Below are 22002 nucleotides of genomic sequence, written 5' to 3' on the forward strand. Positions count from 1 at the left end.
ATGTTAGTTGGATGTCAACAGGGAAATATAAAATGCTCCACCTGCAATTCTTTTTGGAGACTTCTTTCTCATTTGTGTGGTTTTGGGGCCAGTGGCATTTTTAACCCAATTTGTGGCAATTTATTACTTCATCGGGTAACAAAATGCGCAAAATCTGCGGCAAAATACACAGAATATTATCCACGTGTAAATGTATTCTTAGGCTGAAAACAGATGCAGCATTTTTGGAAAGAATCATATTCACCACATGGTATTTTTTCTTGGGCCAAAGACTCTGCAGCCTGGAGGTCAATAGGGAAATATAAAACATCAGATCCACATGGTGTTTTTTTGGGGGAGTTATTTCACCCTTTAGTGGCGTTAATACACAGCACACTCTGGGTACAGCAATTTTTTTAAAGAAATTGTTGTGTTTTTCCTTCTGTAGACTTCTATAGGTGGGAAAAAAGCGATGTGCAAACGTATGCTAGTGTTAGGTAACACTTGTGGCGCATTCCTTCACATACAGGTCATCTCTACTTCTTCCCTAAAGCAGCACAATAATAACACCTGGAGCAGCACAGGGTAACCCAACACTTTCAGCTCATCTTTCTCCCCTTGCACATCTTTCCCCTTAACTTGTAGCATACACTTCTCCCTCTGGCAGCACATCTTACCCCTTCACTTGCAGGATGCCTTCCACCTCTGGCATCACAGCTAATCACATCTGGTAGCACTAGTACATGTAAGCTTTCACATACAGGCCATCTTTTTACTTCTGGCCGCACAACTCTCCTACAGCAGCACAATACTGGGCACCCCTAACCTGATCTTCTCTCTTGTAGCACATCTCCTCCTCTGGTGCTGCAGCACATCTACTCCTCTGGGGCTGCAGCACATCTACTCTTCTGGAAGCACATCTCCTCCTCTGGCAGCACATCTCCTCCTCTGGCAGCACATCTCCTTCTCTGGGGCTGCAGCACATCTCCTCTTCTGGCAGCACATCTCCTCCTCTGGAAGCACATCTCCTCCTCTGGGGCTGCAGCACATCTCCTCTTCTGGTAGCACATCTCCTCTTCTGGGGCTGCAGCACATCTCCTCCTCTGGCAGCACATCTCCTCTTCTGGCAGCACATCTCCTCCTCTGGAAGCACATCTCCTCCTCTGGGGCTGCAGCACATCTCCTCTTCTGGTAGCACATTTCCTCCTCTGGAAGCACATCTCCTCCTCTGGGGCTGCAGCACATCTCCTCCTCTGGCAGCACATCTCCTCTTCTGGCAGCACATCTCCTCCTCTGGGGCTGCAGCACATCTCCTCTTCTGGCAGCACATCTCCTCCTCTGGGGCTGCAGCACATCTCCTCCTCTGGCAGCACATTTCCTCCTCTGGGGCAGCAGCACATCTCCTCCTCTGGCAGCACATCTCCTCCTCTGGGGCTGCAGCACATCTCCTCCTCTGGGGCTGCAGCACATCTCCTCCTCTTGGGCTGCAGCACATCTCCTCTTCTGGCAGCACATCTCCTCCTCTGGCAGCTCATCTCCTCCTATGGGGCTGCAGCACATCTCCTCCTCTTGGGCTGCAGCACATCTCCTCCTCTTGGGCTGCAGCACATCTCCTCCTCTGGCACTGCAGCACATTCTTCTGCTGAGCAGCTCATCTACCATCCCCCAAACAGCTAAACAACAAATCAGAGCAATGAACTTGGCCGCTGATGTCTCCATTTAATGTTATCCCCGATACAATATATCTAAAGTGGAACATAATCAGGGCCATCCTTGAGAAATCCCTTATCTCCATCATCCCAGAGAACACAATCATTTTGGATCCTTTCATCTTAAAGATTCAAATATTTGTCTTCAGGGAATGTGAGTAGATTGTGTATAGATAGAGGTGAGAATGTCTTTATATAGATAGTGGTGAGAATGTCTTCAGTGCTTTCTTCTAATGTAACGATAGGATCAATAATATAACACCGCCAACATATTCCCTAATACTATATTCATGGAGTACAGGATTAGAGAAACATAAAAAAAAAAAACTGCCCCCCTGTCATTGTAACGCCGAGCGCTCCAGATCCCGCTCCTCCCCCGGAGCGCTCGCGGTGTTCTGCTCCTGCTTGCAGCGCTCCGGTCAGACTCGCTGACCGAGAGCGCTGCTCTGTGTCCCCTGGCGGGAATGCGATCCGCGCGGCGGGACGTGCCTGCCCGCGGGTCGCATCCTGTTCCATTCACCTGCCCCATCCTCCTGCTCAGTCCCGGCGCGCGCGGTGCCGCTCTCTAGGGCGCGCGCTGGGCCTCTCAGATTTAAAGGGCCAGCACACCATTAATTGGTGCCTGGCCCAATCAGTTCCAATCACTCCCTACACATATAAACCCACTTCCCCTTCCTGTCCTTGCCGGATCTTGTTGCCCTAGTGCCCTGAGAAAGCGTTTAGTGTGTATTCATAGCCTGTGTATCCAGACCCTTTGCTGTTGCCCCTGACTACGAACCATTGCCGCCTGCCTTGACCTCTTGCTACGTCCGACCTTGCCTTAGCCTTGTCCTTGTGTACCGCGCCAGTCTCAGCTGTCAGAGAAGTCGAGTCGCTATCAGGGGATACGACCTGGGAGTTACCGCCGCAGCAAGTCCATCCCGCCTTGCGGCGGGCTCTGGTGAAAACCAGTAACTTCTTAGAACCGGTCCCCCGGTACGGCCCAAGCCATCGCTTCACTGACATAGAGAATCCACTACCTGTATCCTCCCTGCATACCAGTCCGGACCCTGACAGTCTGCACCTGTTGTATCTGGTATTGCAGCCCAGACACATTCACTTAATGCCACTGGGGCTATTTTCAAGCATATTTTATTATACTCCGTTTTACGTTGTTTTTTTTTTTTTTTTATAAATATGGCTGCTTTTACAGTGTGGGAACATAACCTTAAAGTTGTTGGGGAATTTATCATTGTATTTGCAAGGCTTTTTTGTGTGTATATTGCGCAACTTTTTTGCTTCCACACCGCTTAAGTTAAATTTAAAAACGCCTTAGGCAGAATTTCTGTATGGAATTCCTCGGAAGAATTCAGTCGGAAATTCCGCTGAAATTTACTGCCCATTGACTTCAATGGGATTTTGCCGTAAATGTCCGTGGCCGCAATCCTGCCGAGGAAATCCCGCATTCCACAAAATTTAAAGGAGAACTCTGGGATGTACAACTTATCCCCTATCCTAGGATAGGGGATAAGTGTTAGATCGTGGGGGGTCCAACCGCTGGGGCCCCCCGCGATCTACCGAACGGAGCCCCGGCTCCCTGCATGAAACGAGTGTTTTCGACCACAGCATGAAGCTGCTGCCAACGCGCCCACTCCATGCAGTTCTATGGGAGAGTCGGAGATTGCCGTATGCAGCGCTCCGGAACTCCCATAGAACTGCATGGAGGGGGCGCTTCAGCTGCCGCTTCTGGCGGTGGTTGAAAATGCTCGTTTCTTGCAGGGAGAAAGGGCTCTGTCTGGGAGATCGCGGGGGGGCCACAGTCGGACCCCCCACAATCTAACACTTATCCCCTATCCTTAGGATAGGGGATAAATTGTACATCCCAGAGTTATCCTTTAAATAACTGTTTAGAATTTTGCGTAATTTCATGGTGAAATCCCATTGAAGTCAGAGAATACATAATTCTTCCGGAATTCCGAAAAAACTCCACTGCAAGCTACGCAGAAGGAATTTGGGCGGGAATTGCGGAATTCCAATGTTTGAACGTAGCCTCAGGATGAAGTCAAATGTGCTGATTTATCAAATGCGCCAATGTTACATTGTCGTAGATTTTTGCGCAGTCTCACTCCAGTCCAGATCGCACTTTGCAACTTATGTAGATCTGAGCTGTTCATGAATAGTGTGCGCCATTTTGGTCAATCTGGCGCAGGTATACGTGAGACACAGGCAAGCAGCGGGAAAAGTACCTTGGTTTATACAGACCATGATAAATTCTCCCTTTTATACAGTAATATACACCTGACATAAACACACATACCAGATTGGTGGGGGGTCCAGAATCTGGGTCCCCAATAATGCACCCCCCCCCAAAAGAGCAATGAAGGAATGGAACAGAAACATGGCCGACACAATTTATATATCATAAAGGTCACTTTAAAGGGATACTCTGCTGGAAAAAAAAATCTATTAACTGATGCCAGAAAGTTAAACAGATTTCTATTTAAAAAAAAAAGCTTAATCCTTCCAGTACTTATCAGCTGCTGTATACTACAGAGAAAGTTATTTTCTTTTTGAATTTCTTTTCTGTCTGACCACAGTGCTCTCTGCTGACACCTCTGTCTGTCTCAGGAACTGTCCATAGTAGGAGCAAATCCCCATAGCAAACCTCTCCTGCTCTGGACAGTTCCTGAGACAGACAGAGGTGTCAGCAGAGAGCACTGTGGTCAGACAGAAAGGAAATTCAAAAAGTAAAGAACTTCCTGTGGAGCATACAGTAGCTGATAAGTCCTGGAAGGATTAAGATTTTTAAATTTAAGTAATTTACAAATCTGCTTCCACCCGAGTACCCCTTTAAGGTTTCGTACCATAGGTGTCACCTGTAAGGGGATACCACAGGTAAAGTGAGGATAGGACTAGTGATGGGGAGTAATGCATTTTGGAAAGAGTTATTTTTACTGAATACAATAATGAGAAACGTTACATTTCTATACATCCTGTTGGTTTGTGACCAAAGTCAGTCATTTACAACCAGGGTGTCTCCAACTGTTGCAAAACTACAACTCCCAGCATGCTAAGCAGCAGGCATCATGGTCTGGGCAGTGGATGGGAGACCTACAGCAATGCTCAGAGCAGTATTTCCCAACCAGGATGCCTCCAGCTGTTGCAAAACTACAACTCCCAGCATGCTAAGCAGCAGGTATAATGGTCTGGGCAGTTAATGGGAGACCAACAACAATGCCCAGATCAGTATTTCCCAACCAGAGTGCCTCCAGCTGTTGCAAAGCTACAACTTCCAGAATGCCTGGACAGCCTACGGCTGTCCAGGCATGCTGGGAGTTGTAGTTTTGCAACAGCTGGTGGCACCCTGGTTGGGAAATTCAGGTCTAATTCTCCGGTAAGCCAGGACTTCCTGCACACTGTGTTCTCTTCCCATCCAAAACTCACTCGACTGGTTTCCTAAATTATACAGTGTTTCCTTCCACCATCACAATCTATCGCCATGTCACAGTCTCTACAACTTGTGAGTCTATTAGTAAATGAAATCTGCTCCAATCATCCAGAATTATTGCCGACTCTGAGACATAGTTCCGAAACCTGCGCCCCGCAACACAGCCATGGGCCAGAGTCCTACAAGAGCATTACAGGTGCAAAAACTGCCCCCCCCCCCCCCCATTATGGTCAGGTTATATATATATATATATATATATATATATATATATATATATATATATATATAGGAACCATAACCATCCTTATAGGTACCCACCGTCTATATTTATAAATGCCAAGTATATGTAATCTGCGCTACAAGTCCATCAAAAACTTGAGCTAGTTATATCCCTATGGACTGCCTGCACAAAGTGATGAACATATGCACCCTATTCCTCCCAATAAAGGGAGAACTCTGAATGCACATCATATACCTCCATGCTGTATATCAAGCTGTACACTAACGTGGGAGAAGAGGGAGAGACACTTGTTATATGTGTACCTCTATTTCTCTAATTTGAATCCCTGATGAGTTGTGCCACAGAATAACGGGCGCAGCGAAACGCGTTGGGAGTTTATTATTTATTTATTTATTGTGTATATCAATTGGTTCTTCATTATATGTATACTGACTGTTTTGTATGCACCTGACTCACGCGGTGATATCGGGAGGTACTGTATAACAGATATCTGCCTTTAATACGCATCATTCCCCACACCTACCCCTATCCCATCCTTAAAGGGATACTCCGGTGAGAACCTTTTTTCTTTTAAATCAACTGGTGGCAGAAAGTTAAACAGATTTGTAAATTACTTCTATTAAAAAATCTTAATCCTTCCTGTACTTATTAGCTGCTGAATACTACAGAGGAAATTCTTTTCTTTTTGGAATGCTCTCTGATGACATCACGAGCACAGTGCTCTCTGCTGACGTTATTATAATAATGCAGATAAACTGTCAGCGGTTTTGGATTGGCCACGCCCTTCTGGACTCCGCGCTATCCAACGCTTCCTGGGATTTGCCAACTATTACCGACAGTTTATTCCCCACTTCTCCACCATTGTGACCCTGACCAGGAAGAATGCTAATCCTAAGTCGTGTCCTCCACAAGCGGATGAGGCCTTCAATCGTCTCAAAGCTGCCTTCGCTTCTGCACCAGTGCTGTCCAGACCTGATCCATTGAAGCCCTTCTTCCTGGAAGTGGACGCTTCCTCAGCCGGAGCCGTACTTCTTCAAAAAAACGCTACCGGACGTAACATTACTTGTGGTTTTTTCTCTAAAACTTTCTCTCCGGCAGAAAAGAATTACTCCATTGGAGATCGTGAACTTCTGGCCATCAAGTTAGCACTCGAGGAGTGGAGGCATCTATTGGAGGGTTCCAAACACCCCATTGTCATTTACACTGACCACAAGAATCTCTCGTACCTCCAGTCCGCTCAGCGTCTGAATCCTCGCCAGGCTAGATGGTCGTTGTTTTTTGGCTGCTTTAACTTCGAGATACACTTCCGTCCCGCAGACAAAAATGCAGCATAGCATACTGCCTGAGCGCCTGGTCTCCTCTGCTCCAGCCTCACTGGGACAAACCCCCCTTGGAAAGACTTTTGTTCCTCCACGCCTTCGCCTCAAGATCCTCAAATGGGGGCATTCCGCTCACCTTGCTGGCCATGCTGGCATTAAAAAGTCCGTCCAGCTCATTTCCCGTCTGTATTGGTGGCCTACACTAGAGGGTGACGTTACTGATTTCGTTCGGGCCTGTACTATTTGTGCCCGGGATAAAATCCCTCGCCAGAAGCCTGCTGGACTCCTCCTTCCTCTGCCCGTCCCTGAGCAACCATGGTCCCATATTGCCATGGATTTCATTACTGATCTGCCCGTATCCCATGGCAACACCGTCATCTGGGTGGTCGTTGATCGTTTTTCCAAAATGGCTCACTTCATTCCACTTCCGGGTCTTCCTTCTGCGCCACAGTGGGCGAAACTATTTTTTCTGCAAATTTTTCGCCTTCATGGACGCATATCGTCTCGGATAGAGGCGTTCAATTTGTGTCGAAATTTTGGAGAGCTCTCTGTAACCAATTAAAAATCAAATTACATTTCTCGTCCTCCTATCACCCCCAATCCAATGGACAAGTAGAGAGAGTAAACCAGATTCTTGGTGACTACTTGCGTCATTTTGTCTCCTCCTGCCAAGACGATTGGGTCGACCTTCTGCCCTGGGCTGAATTCTCGTACAATTTAAAAAATTCGGAATCCTCTGCCAAATCCCCATTCTTTGTGGTGTACGGCCATCACCCTCTGCCCCCCTCCCCATTCCCACTTCTTCTTCTGGACTTCCTGCTGTAGATGAAGTGACCCAGGATTTCTCTGTTATCTGGAAGGAGACTCAAAAGTCGCTCCTACTGGCCTTGTCTCGTATGAAGAGACATGCAGATAAGAAGAGAAGAACTCCTCCTGTCTTCGCTCCTGGGGATAAAGTGTGGCTCTGTGCCATATATATCCGGTTTCGTGTTCCTAGCTACAAGCTAGGTCCACGTTACCTTGGACCATTTAAAGTCAAAAGTCAAATCAATTCTGTCTCCTACAAACGTCATCTTCCTCCTTCTCTTCGTATTCCTAACTCCTTTCATGTTTCCCTTCTCAAACCTCTCGTTCTTAACCGCTTTTCCCCCAAGGTCACCGCTCCTGCTCCTGTCTCTGGCTCCTCTGATGTCTTCACGGTAAAAGAAATCCTCGCCTCCAAGGTGGTCAGAGGTAAAAAAATAATTCTCGTTGACTGGGAGAATTGTGGCCCCGAAGAGAGGTCTTGGGAGCCCGAGGACCATATCCTCGACAAAGAACTCATCCATAGGTTCCTGGACTCCAAAAAGAGGGGGAGACCAAAGGGGGGGGGGGTACTGTTACGCCGAGCGCTCGCGGCGTTCCTCTCTGTGCAGCGCCCCGGTCAGACCCGCTGACTGGGAGCGCTGCACTGGTATCACCGGCGGGGATGCGATCCGCGTAGCATCCCAATCTCCTCACCTGCCCCGTCCTCTTGCTGTTCTGTCCCGGCGCGTGCGGCCCCGCTCTCTAGGGTGCTCGCGTGCCGGCTCTCTGAAATTTAAAGGGCCAGTGCATTATTAATTGTTGCCTGGCCCAATCAGTACCTACACCTGCGCTTTGTGAATAAAAACCCACTTCCCCTTCCTGTCCTTGCCGGATCTTGTTGCCTTGTGCCCTGTGAAAGCGTTTAGTGTGTTCCCAAGCCTGTGTACCCAGACCTCCTGCTGTTGCCCCTGACTACGACCCTTGCTGCCTGCCCTGACCTTCTGCTACGTCCGACCTTGATCTTGCCTTGTCCCTGTGTACCGCGCCTGTCTCAGCTGTCAGTGGGGTTGAGTCGCTATTGGGTGGAACGACCTGGGGGTTACCTGCCGCTGCAAGTCCATCCCGCTTTGCGGCGGGCTTTGGTGAAAACCAGGAACCCCTTAGACTCCGTTCCCCTGGTACGGCCCACGTCATCGCCTCTCTGACACAGAGGATCCACCACCAGTGTCCTCGCTGCATACCAGTCCAGATCCTGACAACAAGTTTGGTGTATTTTATCAAGAAATCATTAAAAGTTATGTCTGAAAGCACTTCCAATGGGCCCTATATTTCCCCCTATTCTCTGGTATGATTTACATAAATATAAAATAAATTATATCTCTAAATAATCCTTGAAAGAAATAATACCGCTAAATGCTCCCTCTCTTTTTCTAATTCTCTCTCTCTATAGCGCATGCATTGCCTGTTAGAGCCAATCAGTGGATATATATATATATATATATATATATTTTATTTTTTATTTTTTTGACGGAATGCAGTATATGGCGGTTGTTAATTACATGTACAGTATGTGGTTTTTATTATTTGTGTGTATGGTATACATATTTAATATACATCTGTAGAGTATATGGAGGAATAATTTGTGCACATATTTGGGGGGGATTCATCAACATCAGTGTATGGTAGAGCTTTTTTTTTTACCCCTTTCTGCTGCGTGTATTTGTCATTTAGCTGCGCAAAATTTACTAAACTTGCGCACGGGTCTCTGTAAATCATGCGCAGTAATAGAATCCAGCCCATCTCAGCTCTTGTAAAAAAAATATAAGGCAGACTTGTACGTGTGGTGTATATTTGCGCAAAAAAAATGACACTTGCATTCTTTTTGTGCGCAAAAAAAAAAAAAAGACGCAGTTAGTAAATTCATGTCTACAGGAAAAACGGCTCTACGGTACACCTGAAGGGTGACATCTTTAGAAAAAGTTCCACCAAAAAAGACGCACAAAAAGAACGCAGGAAATATCCAAGATTTTGCGCAAGAAAATACACCTAAAAGGACTCTATATAGATTGATGAATCCCCCCCCATTATGTAGAGGTATTTATATGTAGCTCATATGGAAGAATTTTTTATGTGTGCAGTATATGGTGCCATTATATGTACAGTACAAGGTCACATTATTTATAAGTACAGCTTGTGACAGGATATGGTTTGTTTGTGGAATCTGCATTGTTTTCACATTGGTGGAAGCCCCCAGAGTTGGCTTATTTGGTGGGGCAAATATACTTCAGTAAGAGTGTCTGTTGCAGTTTTTCCCAAGAGCGTGACTCCAGCTGTTGCAAAACTACGATTCCCAGCATGCACGGACAGCCGAAAGCTGTCCGGGCATGCTGGGAGTTGTAGTTTTGCAACAGCTGGAGGCATGCTGCTTGGGAAATACAACTTTGAGCATTGCTGTTGGTCTCCCATCCACTGCCCAGACCACGGTACCTGCTGCTTAGCATTCTGGGAGTTGTAGTTTTGCAACAGCTGGAGGCATGCTGCTTGGGAAATACAACTTTGAGCATTGCTGTTGGTCTCCCATCCACTGCCCAGACTATGACACCTGCTGCTTAGCATTCTGGGATATGTAGTTTTGCAACAGTTGGAGGTACGCTGGTTGGGAAATACAGCTCTGAGCATTGTTGTTGGTCTCCCATCCACTGCCCAAACTATGACACCTGCTGCTTAGCATGTTGTTAGTTTTGCAATAGCTGGAGGCACCCTGGTTGGGAAACAGTGGTCTATTGCACGCTTAACGCATTATCCCTTCGGTTCTACATTTGTTACATCATTGCTATCAACATGAGTGCAGTATATATATATGTGATGCCATTACATTGTATGAAGGTAATGGAGTGCACTTTTTAAAGGGAAAGTCCCCATTCTTCCGCCGGAAGTATTACAATGGGCACAATGGATAAAATGTTGCGACTGCACATCCCGTGAGGACACCGATGATGTCATTGTCCGCACCAAGAGTCGGTTCCTTCCAGTAAAGCGCTGTTACATTGTGTAACCTGCCAGGTAAGGATTATTGTAACTGTCCGCCTGGAGCTACTGTACTTGTGAATCAGTCACTTTTGTTTACTCCAGGGAGTAGTGAACTCGGGCGACTTCTATCCAAGCGGAGATGACAACATCAAAGCAAAAAAAAAAAAAAAAGCGTGAGCGCTGTCAGAGGTTTGGCGGCTTCTCAAGGGCATCTATTGTTAGACAGATCTTTAAGGCTGAGTTCAAACTGCGCAAATAAAAAAAACTAAAAAAAACCTGCAGTGAAATAGCTATAAAAAAAAAAACTACAGTTTTTTTAAACTGTTGTTGCGCAATTTTTTTTGGGTGCATATTGGTTGTCTTCTGCTCGGAATTCACCTTATTTACGATTGTTTTTGCGTAAATTAAAAAAAAAAAAACATTTTGTTGTTGTTGCACTCAGAGGGGTCGTGGCTCAGTGTGTGCAAAAAGTATAATCCACTCCCTACGTGGCGTAGGATGTGACATGGTCGTTGTTGTGTGTCCCTGTTGTGAATCCTTTAACAAAAATGTAATAATAATAATTTGCACAATTTCGTAAATTAGACAGAAAAAAAAACAAACAAAAAAAACACCGGAAAAGCTCAGATTAAAAAAAAATATATATATATATATCTCTTCAGTGTGCTAAAGTATATGGAAAAAGCTGCTGTAAATGCACATTTCCCACCCAGATGTTGCAAAACTACAGCTCACAGCATGCCTGAAAAAGCGTTTGGCTGTCCAACATGCCTTTATGTCGGTATTTCCCTGCCAGGGGGCCTCCAGCTGTTGCAAGACGAAAAAATCCCAGCATGCTAAGCAGGGAAAAGTACCTTGGTTTGCACAGACTACGATAAATTATCCTCTTTATACACCTGACATTGACACAGATACCAGATTGGTGGGAGTCCGGAAACCGGGTCCCCAATAATGCCCCACCCCCCTTAAAAAACATTGAAGGAATGGAACAGAAACATGGCCGACACACTTTAAAGGGGTACTACAGTGGAAAAAAATGTTTTTTTTTAAATCAACTGGTGCCACATAGTTAAACAGATTTGTAAATTACTTCTATTAAAAAAATCTTAATTCTTCCAGTACTTATCAGCTGCTGTATACTACAGAGAAAGTTCTTTTTGAATTTCTTTTCTGTCTGACCACAGTGCTCTCTCCTGACACCTCTGTCCATTTTAGGAACTGTCCAGAGTAGGAGCAAATCCCCATAGCAAACCTCTCCTGCTCTGGACAGTTCCTGACATGGACAGAGGTGTCAGCAGAGAGCACTGTGGTCAGACAGAAAAGAAATTAAAAAAGAAAAGAACTTCCTGTGCAGCATACAGCAGCTGATAAGTACTGGAAGGATTAAGATTTTTAAATAGAAGTCATTTATAAATCTGTTTAAATTTCTGGCACCAGTTGATAAAAAAAAAAAATAATTGTTTCCCACTGGAGTACCCCTTTAAGGTTTTGTACCATAGGTGTCACCTGTAAGATGGTACCACAGGTAAAGTAAGGATACGACCAGTAATGGGGAGTGGTGCATTTTGGGAGGAGTTATTATTACTGATTACAATAATGATACATTTCTATACATCCTGTTGGTTTGTGACCTAAGTCAGTGTTTCCCAACCACGGTGCCTCCAGCTGTTGCAAAACTACAACTCCCAGCATGCTAAGCAGCAGGTATCATGTCTGGGCAAAGGATGAGAGACCAACAGCAATGGTCGGAGCAGTATTTCCCAGCTAGTGTGCCTCCAGCAGTTGCAAAATTACAACTACAATGTTTGGCTTTACAACATACCTCTATGTCAGTGTTTCTCCACCAGGGTGCCTCCAGCTGTTGCAAGGCTAAAACTCCCAGCATGCTAAGCAGCAGGTTTCATGGGCAGTGGAGTGGAGTCCAACAGCAATGCAATGTCCGGGCATGCTGGAAGTTGTGGCTTTGCAACAGCTGGAGGCACTCTGTTAGGGAAACACTGGTGCATGATGCCAGGTGTGTAGTTGATACAGTCACTTGTAATGAACTCCATGACCCGGGTCAGTGAGGAGACAAAGTATCCAGGTTACTTCCCTGTATGAGTGGCGGATTAGATACAGTGTTTTGACTTTTTGGTTTTTCCCATCTGACAGATGGACCCGTTGTGGCCCCACCTGGTTCCAGACACTGTCCCTCCATCTTCTGAGGTTTGGTTCACTATATCTGTAAATAAAATATATGTAATGGTCACGTTAGATTTCTGCTGATTGACTGATATGTCGTGCTCCTTGTATCTCTAAAAAGAGGTTCTTCAGCAGCTGTAGTGTGTATTACAGTTCTGTGTCTGATGATAGACAACATTATACAGTCACAGGACTTTATAATACATACCCCAGCTGCTGCAGATCCTCCTAATACCCATTTCAGATGGTGCACAACTCCATGACACCCCCTAAGCTGCTGCAGAACCTCTTAATATACACCAGAGCTGCTGCATAATATTATATACACCTCAGCTGCTGCAAAACCTCACAATTTACAACTCAACTGCTGCAAAACATCATAATATACACATCAGTTGCTGCAGGACCTCATGATACACAGCTCAGCTGCTGCAGAACCTCATGATACACAGCTCAGCTGCTGCAGAACCTCATTATACACACAACAGCTGCTGCAGAACCTCATTATACACACATCAGCTGCTGCAGAACCTCATTATACACACATCAGCTGCTGCAGAACCTCATTATACACACATCAGCTGCTGCAGAACCTCATTATACACACACATCAGCTGCTGCAGAACCTCATGATGAACGGCTCAGATGTTGCAGAACATTATAATATATACTCAGAAGATCATACTACTCAACTGAACCTCAGCTGCTGCAGAACCTTATTATTTATCTCAACTGCTGCAGATCATCATATTATACACATCAGCTGCTGAAGAACATCATATTATACACATCTGCTGCTGTAGAACATCAAACTACTCCACTGAGCCTCAGCTGCTGCAGAACCTTATTATTTACGTCAGCTGCTGCAGAACATCATAATATGCACATCAGCTGTTGCAGAACATCATAAAACACACCAACTGCTGCATACCATCATGATACACACCTCAGCTGCTGCAGAACACCATACAACACATCTCAGCTGCTGCAGAACCTCATGATACACGCCTCAGCTGCTGCAGAACATCATAATATATACATCAGCTGCTGCAGAACATCATAATACCTCCACCTCAGCTGCTGCAGAACATCATTATACACATTGGGTGACTGCACTGAGGGCTCTGCTTATATTCTAGGGGTTGGAATTTGTTCAGCTGTACAATCGTCTCTGCATCTGATCATGGATATAAAGGGGTACTCCGGTGGAATTATTATTATTTTTTTTAACAACTGGCACCAGAGAGTTAAACAGATTTGTAAATTACTTCTATTAAAAAAATCTTAATCCTTCCAGTACTTATTAGCTGTCACGATTCGGCTAGCTGGTAGTGGATCCTCTGTGTCAGCGAGGCATTGGCGTGGACCGTGCCGGTGGACCAGTTCTAAGATGCTACTGGTATTCACCAGAGCCCGCCACAAAGCGGGATGGTCTTGCTGTGGCGGTAGCAACCAGGTCGTATCCACTGGCAACGGCTCAACCTCTCTGACTGCTGAGAAGACGTGGGACAGAAGGACTAGGCAGAGACAAGGTCAGACGTAGCAGGAGGTCGGGGCAGGCGGCAAGGTTCGTAGTCAATATGGATAGTAGAAGATCTGGAAACACAGGCTTTGGACAACACTAACCGCTTTCACTGGCACAAGGCAACAAGATCCGGCAAGGGAGTGCAGGGGAAGTGAGGTATTATAGCCAGGGAGCAGGTGGAAGCTAATTAGGCTAATTGGGCCAGGCACCAATCATTGGTGCACTGGCCCTTTAAATCTTAGAGAGCTGGCGCGCGGGCGCCCTAAGGAGCGGAGCCGCGTGTGCCAGGACATGACAGCCGGGGGCCGGGATAGGTAAGTGACTTGGGATGCGATTCGCGAGCGGGCGCGTCCCGCTATGCGAATCACATCCCCGCTGGCAATGTCAGTGCAGCGCTCCCGGTCAGCGGGTCTGACCGGGGCGCTGCAGAGAGAGGAACGCCGCGAGCGCTCCGGGGAGGAGCAGGGACCCGGAGCGCTCGGCGTAACAGTACCCCCCCCCCTTAGGTCTCCCCCTTTTTTTGTCCGGCAACTGCTTCACATGGGACGAGGACACTGGGAGTGATTGTAGGGTTTCCTCAAAGGCAGGCAGTACAGCAGGAGTGGGAATGGGGAGGGAGGGCAGAGGGTGAAGCTTGGCACGGGGCAGGGTGTCACCTGGACGGGGGCCATGAGGAGGCACAGCACAGTCCTGATAGGCCTTGGGGAGACCAAGTGTAGGAGGAGGCACTGAGGCTTGCCTGACGGGACTGGGAGGAGACGTGAGGCATCTCTTGCGGCAAGCAGGGCCCCAATTCTTGATCTCCCTGGTGGTCCAGTCAAGGGTGGGAGAATGATGCTGGAGCCATGGAAGACCGAGGAGGACTTCAGAGGTGCAATTGGGAAGGACGAACAATTCAATCTTTTCGTGATGGGGTCCAATGCACATTAAGAGGGGTTTTCTGCGGTAACGCACGGTGCAATCCAATTTAACTCCGTTGACCGAGGAAATGTAGAGCGGCTTGACGAGACGGGTCATCGGGATGCAGAATTTATTCACCAAAGAATCCAGAATAAAATTCCCAGAGGCACCAGAATCCAAGCAGGCCACGGCTGAGAGGGAGGAGTTGGCAGAAGGAGAAATACGCACGGGCACCGTGAGACGTGGAGAAGCAGACTTCGTACCAAGAGACGCCACACCCACGTGAGCTGGGTGCGTGCGTGCATTTCCTAGACGTGGAGGACGAATAGGGCAATCCACCAAGAAATGTTCGGTTCTGGCACAGTACAGACAAAGATTTTCTTCCCTACGGCGAGTCCTCTCTTCCTGGGTCAGGCGAGACTGATCCACTTGCATGGCCTCCTCGGCGGGAGGCACAGGCATAGATTGCAAAGGATACTGTGGGAGAGGTGCCCAGAGATCTAGGTCTTTTTCCTGGCGGAGCTCCTGGTGTCTCTCAGAAAAACGCATGTGAATGCGGGTGGCCAAATAGATAAGTTCTTGCAGGTTGGCAGGAATCTCTCGTGCGGCCAGCACATACTTGATGTTACTGGATAGGCCTTTTTTAAAGGTCGCGCAGAGAGTCTCGTTATTCCAAGATAATTCGGAAGCGAGAGTACGAAATCGGATGGCGTACTCGCCTACTGAAGAATTACCCTGGACCAGGTTCAGCAGAAGAAGCTCGGGCTGGTTCCTCGAAGACACTACGGACTTCAGCGAAGAAGGACTGGACTGTGGCTGTGGCAGGATCATTGCGGTCCCAGAGCGGTGTGGCCCAAGACAAGGCCTTTCCAGAAAGAAGACTCACTACGAACGCCACCTTAGACCGTTCTGTAGGAAATAGGTCCGACAACATCTCCATATGTAGGGAACATTGAGATAAGAATCCACGGCAGAGTCTAGAGTCCCCATCAAATTTGTCCGGCAGGGACAAGCGGAGGCTAGGAGCGGCCACTCGCTGCGGAGGAGGTGCAGGAGCTGGCGGAGGAGATGATTGCTGCTGTAGCAGTGGCAGAAGTTGCTGTAACATGGAGGTCAACTGCGACAGCTGCTGTCCTTGTTGGGTGATTTGCTGCGATTGCTGAGCGACCACCGTGGATAGGTCAGCGAGACTTGGCAGCGGCACCTCAGCGGGATCCATGGCCGGATCTACTGTCTCGATTCGGCTAGCTGGTTGTGGATCCTCTGTGTCAGCGAGGGATTGGCGTGGACCGTGCCGTTGGACCGGTTCTAAGATGCTACTGGTATTCACCAGAGCCCGCCGCAAAGCGGGATGGTCTTGCTGCGGCGGTAGCAACCAGGTCGTATCCACTGGCAACGGCTCAACCTCGCTGACTGCTGAGAAGGCGTGGGACAGAAGGACTAGGCAGAGACAAGGTCAGACGTAGCAGAAGGTCGGGGCAGGCGGCAAGGTTCGTAGTCAATATGGATAGCAGGAGATCTGGAAACACAGGCTTTGGACAACACTAAACGCTTTCACTGGCACAAGGCAACAAGATCCGGCAAGGGGGTGCAGGGGAAGTGAGGTATTATAGCCAGGGAGCAGGTGGAAGCTAATTAGGCTAATTGGGCCAGGCACCAATCATTGGTGCACTGGCCCTTTAAATCTTAGAGAGGTGGCGCGCGCACGCGCCCTAAGGAGCGGAGCCGCGCACGCGCCCTAAGGAGCGGAGCCGCGCACGCCAGGACATGACAGCCGGGGGCCGGGACAGGTAAGTGACTTGGGATGCGATTCGGGAGCGGGCTCGTCCCGCTATGCGAATCGCATCCCCGCCGGCAGTGTCAGTGCAGCGCTCCCGGTCAGCGGGTCTGACCGGGGCGCTGCAGAGAGAGGAACGCTGCGAGCGCTCCGGGGAGGAGCAGGGACCTGGAGCGCTCGGCGTAACATTAGCTGCTGAATACTAAATTCTTTTCTTTTTGGAACACAGAGCTCTCTGGTGACATCACGAGCACAGTGTTCTCTGCTGACATCTCTGTCCATTTTAAGAACTGTCCAGAGCAGGAGAAAATCCTCATAGAAAACATATGCTGCTCTGGACAGTTCCTAAAATGGACAGAGATGTGTCAGGATCCGGATGGGAATGCAGTGAGGATACTGGTGGTGGATCCTCTGTGTCAGTGGGGTGATGACGTGGGCCGTACCAGGGGAACAGGGTCTAAGGGGTTACTGGTTTTCACCAGAGCCCGCCGCAAAGCGGGATGGACTTGCAGCAGCAGGTAACCCCCAGGTCGTTCCACCCGATAGCGACTCAACCCCAACTGACAGCTGAGATAGGCGTGGTACTGTTACGCCGAGCGCTCCGGGTCCCCGGTCCTCCCCGGAGCGCTCGCGGCATCCTCGCTGCTGCAGCGCCCCGGTCAGATCTACTGACCGGGTGCGCTGCGATACCGCCCCCAGCCGGGATGCGATTCGCGATGCGGGTGGCGCCCGCTCGCGGTGCGCACCCCGGCTCCCGTACCTGACTCGCTCTCCGTCGCTCCTGTCCCGGCGCGCGCGGTCCCGCTCCCTAGGGCGCGCGCGCGCCGGGTCTCTGCGATTTAAAGGGCCACTGCGCCGCTGATTGGCGCAGTGGGTCTAATCAGTGTGTTCACCTGTGCACTCCCTATGTATACCTCACTTCCCCTGCACTCCCTCGCCGGATCTTGTTGCCATTGTGCCAGTGAAAGCGTTCCCTTGTGTGTTCCTAGCCTGTGTTCCAGACCTCCTGCCGTTGCCCCTGACTACGATCCTTGCTGCCTGCCCCGACCTTCTGCTACGTCCGACCTTGCTTCTGTCTACTCCCTTGTACCGCGCCTATCTTCAGCAGTCAGAGAGGTTGAGCCATTGCTAGTGGATACGACCTGGTCACTACCGCCGCAGCAAGACCATCCCGCTTTGCGGCGGGCTCTGGTGAATACCAGTAGTGACTTAGAACCGGTCCACTAGCACGGTCCACGCCAATCCCTCTCTGGCACAGAGGATCCACCTCCTGCCAGCCGGCATCGTGACAGTAGATCCGGCCATTGATCCCGCTGAAGTACCTCTGCCAGATGTCGCTGACCTCACCACGGTGGTCGCCCAGCACTCACAACAGATAGCGCAACAAGGCCACGAGCTGTCTCAACTGACCGTGATGCTACAGCAGCTACTACCACAGCTTCAGCAATCATCTCCTCCGCCAGCTCCTGCACCTCCTCCGCAGCGAGTGGCCGCCTCTGGCCTACGACTATCCTTGCCGGATAAATTTGATGGGGACTCTAAATTTTGCCGTGGCTTTCTTTCACAATGTTCCCTGCACTTGGAGATGATGTCGGACCAGTTTCCTACTGAAAGGTCTAAGGTGGCTTTCGTAGTCAGCCTTCTGTCTGGAAAAGCTCTGTCATGGGCCACACCGCTCTGGGACCGCAATGACCCCGTCACTGCCTCTGTACACTCCTTCTTCTCGGAAATTCGAAGTGTCTTTGAGGAACCTGCCCGAGCCTCTTCTGCTGAGACTGCCCTGCTGAACCTGGTCCAGGGTAATTCTTCCGTTGGCGAGTACGCCGTGCAATTCCGTACTCTTGCTTCAGAACTTTCCTGGAATAATGAGGCCCTCTGCGCGACCTTTAAAAAAGGCCTATCCAGCAACATTAAAGATGTTCTGGCCGCACGAGAAATTCCTGCTAACCTACATGAACTCATTCATCTAGCCACTCGCATTGACATGCGTTTTTCCGAAAGGCGTCAGGAGCTCCGCCAGGATATGGACTTTGTTCGCACGAGGCGTTTTTTCTCCCCGGCTCCTCTCTCCTCTGGTCCTCTGCAATCCGTTCCTGTGCCTTCCGCCGTGGAGGCTATGCAAGTTGACCGGTCTCGCCTGACACCTCAAGAGAGGACACGACGCCGCATGGAGAATCTTTGCCTGTACTGTGCCGGTACCGAACACTTCCTGAAGGATTGTCCTATCCGTCCTCCCCGCCTGGAAAGACGTACGCTGACTCCGCACAAAGGTGAAACAGTCCTTGATGTCAACTCTGCTTCTCCACGTCTTACTGTGCCTGTGCGGATATCTGCCTCTACCTTCTCCTTCTCCACTAAGGCCTTCTTGGACTCCGGATCTGCAGGAAACTTTATTCTGGCCTCTCTCATCAACAGGTTCAACATCCCAGTGACCAGTCTCGCCAGACCTCTCTACATCAATTGCGTTAACAATGAAAGATTGGACTGTGCCGTGCGTTACCGCACGGAACCCCTCCTAATGTGCATCGGACCTCACCACGAAAAAATTGAGTTTTTGGTCCTCTCCAATTGCACTTCCGAAATTCTCCTTGGACTACCCTGGCTTCAACTCCATTCCCCAACCCTGGATTGGTCCACAGGGGAGATCAAGAGTTGGGGTCCCTCTTGTTTCAAGGACTGCCTTAAACCGGTTACCAGTATTCCTTGCCGTGACCCTGTGGTTCCCCCTGTAACCGGTCTCCCTAAGGCCTATATGGACTTTGCGGATGTTTTTTGCAAAAAACAAGCTGAGACTCTACCTCCTCACAGGCCTTATGACTGTCCTATTGACCTCCTCCCGGGCACTACTCCACCCCGGGGCAGAATTTATCCTCTCTCTGCCCCAGAGACTCTTGCTATGTCTGAGTACATCCAGGAAAATTTAAAAAAGGGCTTTATCCGCAAATCCTCCTCTCCTGCCGGAGCCGGATTTTTCTTTGTGTCCAAAAAAGATGGCTCCCTACGTCCTTGCATTGACTACCGCGGTCTTAATAAAATCACGGTAAAGAACCGCTACCCTCTACCTCTCATCTCTGAACTCTTTGATCGCCTCCAAGGTGCTCACATCTTTACCAAACTGGACTTAAGAGGTGCTTATAATCTCATCCGCATCAGAGAGGGGGATGAATGGAAAACGGCATTTAACACTAGAGATGGACACTTTGAGTATCTGGTCATGCCCTTTGGCCTGTGCAACGCTCCTGCCGTCTTCCAAGACTTTGTTAATGAAATTTTTCGTGATCTCTTATATTCCTGTGTTGTTGTGTATCTGGACGATATCCTGATTTTTTCTGCCAACCTAGAAGAACACCGCCAGCATGTCCGCATGGTTCTTCAGAGACTTCGTGACAATCAACTTTATGCCAAGATGGAGAAATGTCTGTTTGAATGTCAATCTCTTCCTTTCCTAGGATACTTGGTCTCTGGCCAGGGACTACAAATGGATCCAGACAAACTCTCTGCCGTCTTAGATTGGCCACGCCCCTCCGGACTCCGTGCTATCCAACGTTTTTTGGGGTTCGCCAATTATTACAGACAATTTATTCCACATTTTTCCACCATTGTGGCTCCTATCGTGGCTTTAACCAAAAAGAATGCCAATCCTAAGTCATGGCCTCCTCAAGCGGAAGACGCCTTTAAACAGCTCAAGTCTGCCTTTTCTTCAGCTCCCGTGCTCTCCAGACCTGACCCATCTAAACCCTTCCTATTGGAGGTTGATGCCTCCTCAGTAGGAGCTGGAGCGGTCCTTCTACAAAAAAATTCTTCCGGGCATGCTGTTACTTGTGGTTTTTTTTCTAAGACCTTCTCTCCGGCGGAGAGGATCTACTCCATCGGGGATCGAGAGCTACTAGCCATTAAATTAGCACTTGAGGAATGGAGGCATCTGCTGGAGGGATCAAGATTTCCAGTTATTATTTACACCGATCACAAGAACCTCTCCTATCTCCAGTCTGCCCAACGGCTGAATCCTCGCCAGGCCAGGTGGTCTCTGTTCTTTGCCCGATTTAATTTTGAAATTCACTTTCGGCCTGCCGATAAGAACATTAGGGCCGATGCTCTCTCTCGTTCCTCGGATGCCTCGGAAGTAGAGCTCTCTCCGCAACACATCATTCCTCCTGACTGCCTGATCTCCACTTCTCCAGCCTCCATCAGGCAAACTCCTCCAGGGAAGACCTTCGTCTCCCCACGCCAATGCCTCGGAATCCTCAAATGGGGTCACTCCTCCCATCTCGCAGGTCATGCGGGCATCAAGAAATCCGTGCAACTCATCTCTCGTTTCTATTGGTGGCCGACTCTGGAGACGGATGTTGTGGATTTTGTGCGAGCCTGCACTGTCTGTGCCCGGGATAAGACTCCTCGCCAGAAGCCCGCTGGTCTTCTTCATCCTCTGCCTGTTCCCGAACAGCCGTGGTCTCTGATTGGTATGGACTTTATTACAGACTTACCCTCATCCCGTGGCAACACTGTTGTTTGGGTGGTCGTTGATCGATTCTCCAAGATGGCACATTTCATCCCTCTTCCTGGTCTTCCTTCTGCGCCTCAGTTGGCAAAACAATTTTTTGTACACATTTTTCGTCTTCACGGGTTGCCCACGCAGATCGTCTCGGATAGAGGCGTCCAATTCGTGTCTAAATTCTGGAGGGCTCTCTGTAAACAACTCAAGATTAAATTAAACTTTTCTTCTGCTTATCATCCTCAATCCAATGGGCAAGTAGAAATAATTAACCAGGTCCTGGGTGATTATTTACGGCATTTTGTTTCCTCCCGCCAGGATGACTGGGCAGATCTTCTACCATGGGCCGAATTCTCGTATAACTTCAGAGTCTCTGAATCTTCTGCTAAATCCCCATTTTTCGTGGTGTACGGCCGTCACCCTCTTCCCCCCCTCCCTATTCCCTTGTCCTCTGGTTTGCCCGCTGTAGATGAAGTAACTCGTGATCTTTCCACCATATGGAAAGAGACCCAAAATTCTCTTTTACAGGCTTCATCTCGCATGAAAAAGTTTGCCGATAAGAAAAGAAGAGCTCCCCCCATTTTTGCTCCCGGAGACAAGGTATGGCTCTCCGCTAAATATGTCCGCTTTCGTGTC

General features: G+C 48.7%; 1 protein-coding gene across 1 annotated transcript; it reads right to left on the bottom strand.

The window, feature by feature from the left end:
- Window positions 1–879: 879 nt before the first annotated feature.
- On the bottom strand, window positions 880–1641 carry LOC130361085 (axoneme-associated protein mst101(1)-like). Its single transcript, XM_056563652.1, has one exon. The coding sequence runs from the start codon at window positions 1639–1641 to the stop codon at window positions 880–882; it is 762 nt and encodes a 253-aa protein (XP_056419627.1).
- Window positions 1642–22002: the final 20361 nt, after the last annotated feature.

The sequence above is a fragment of the Hyla sarda genome, chromosome 3 (genome assembly GCF_029499605.1).
Source record: "Hyla sarda isolate aHylSar1 chromosome 3, aHylSar1.hap1, whole genome shotgun sequence".
NCBI lineage: Eukaryota > Metazoa > Chordata > Amphibia > Anura > Hylidae > Hyla > Hyla sarda.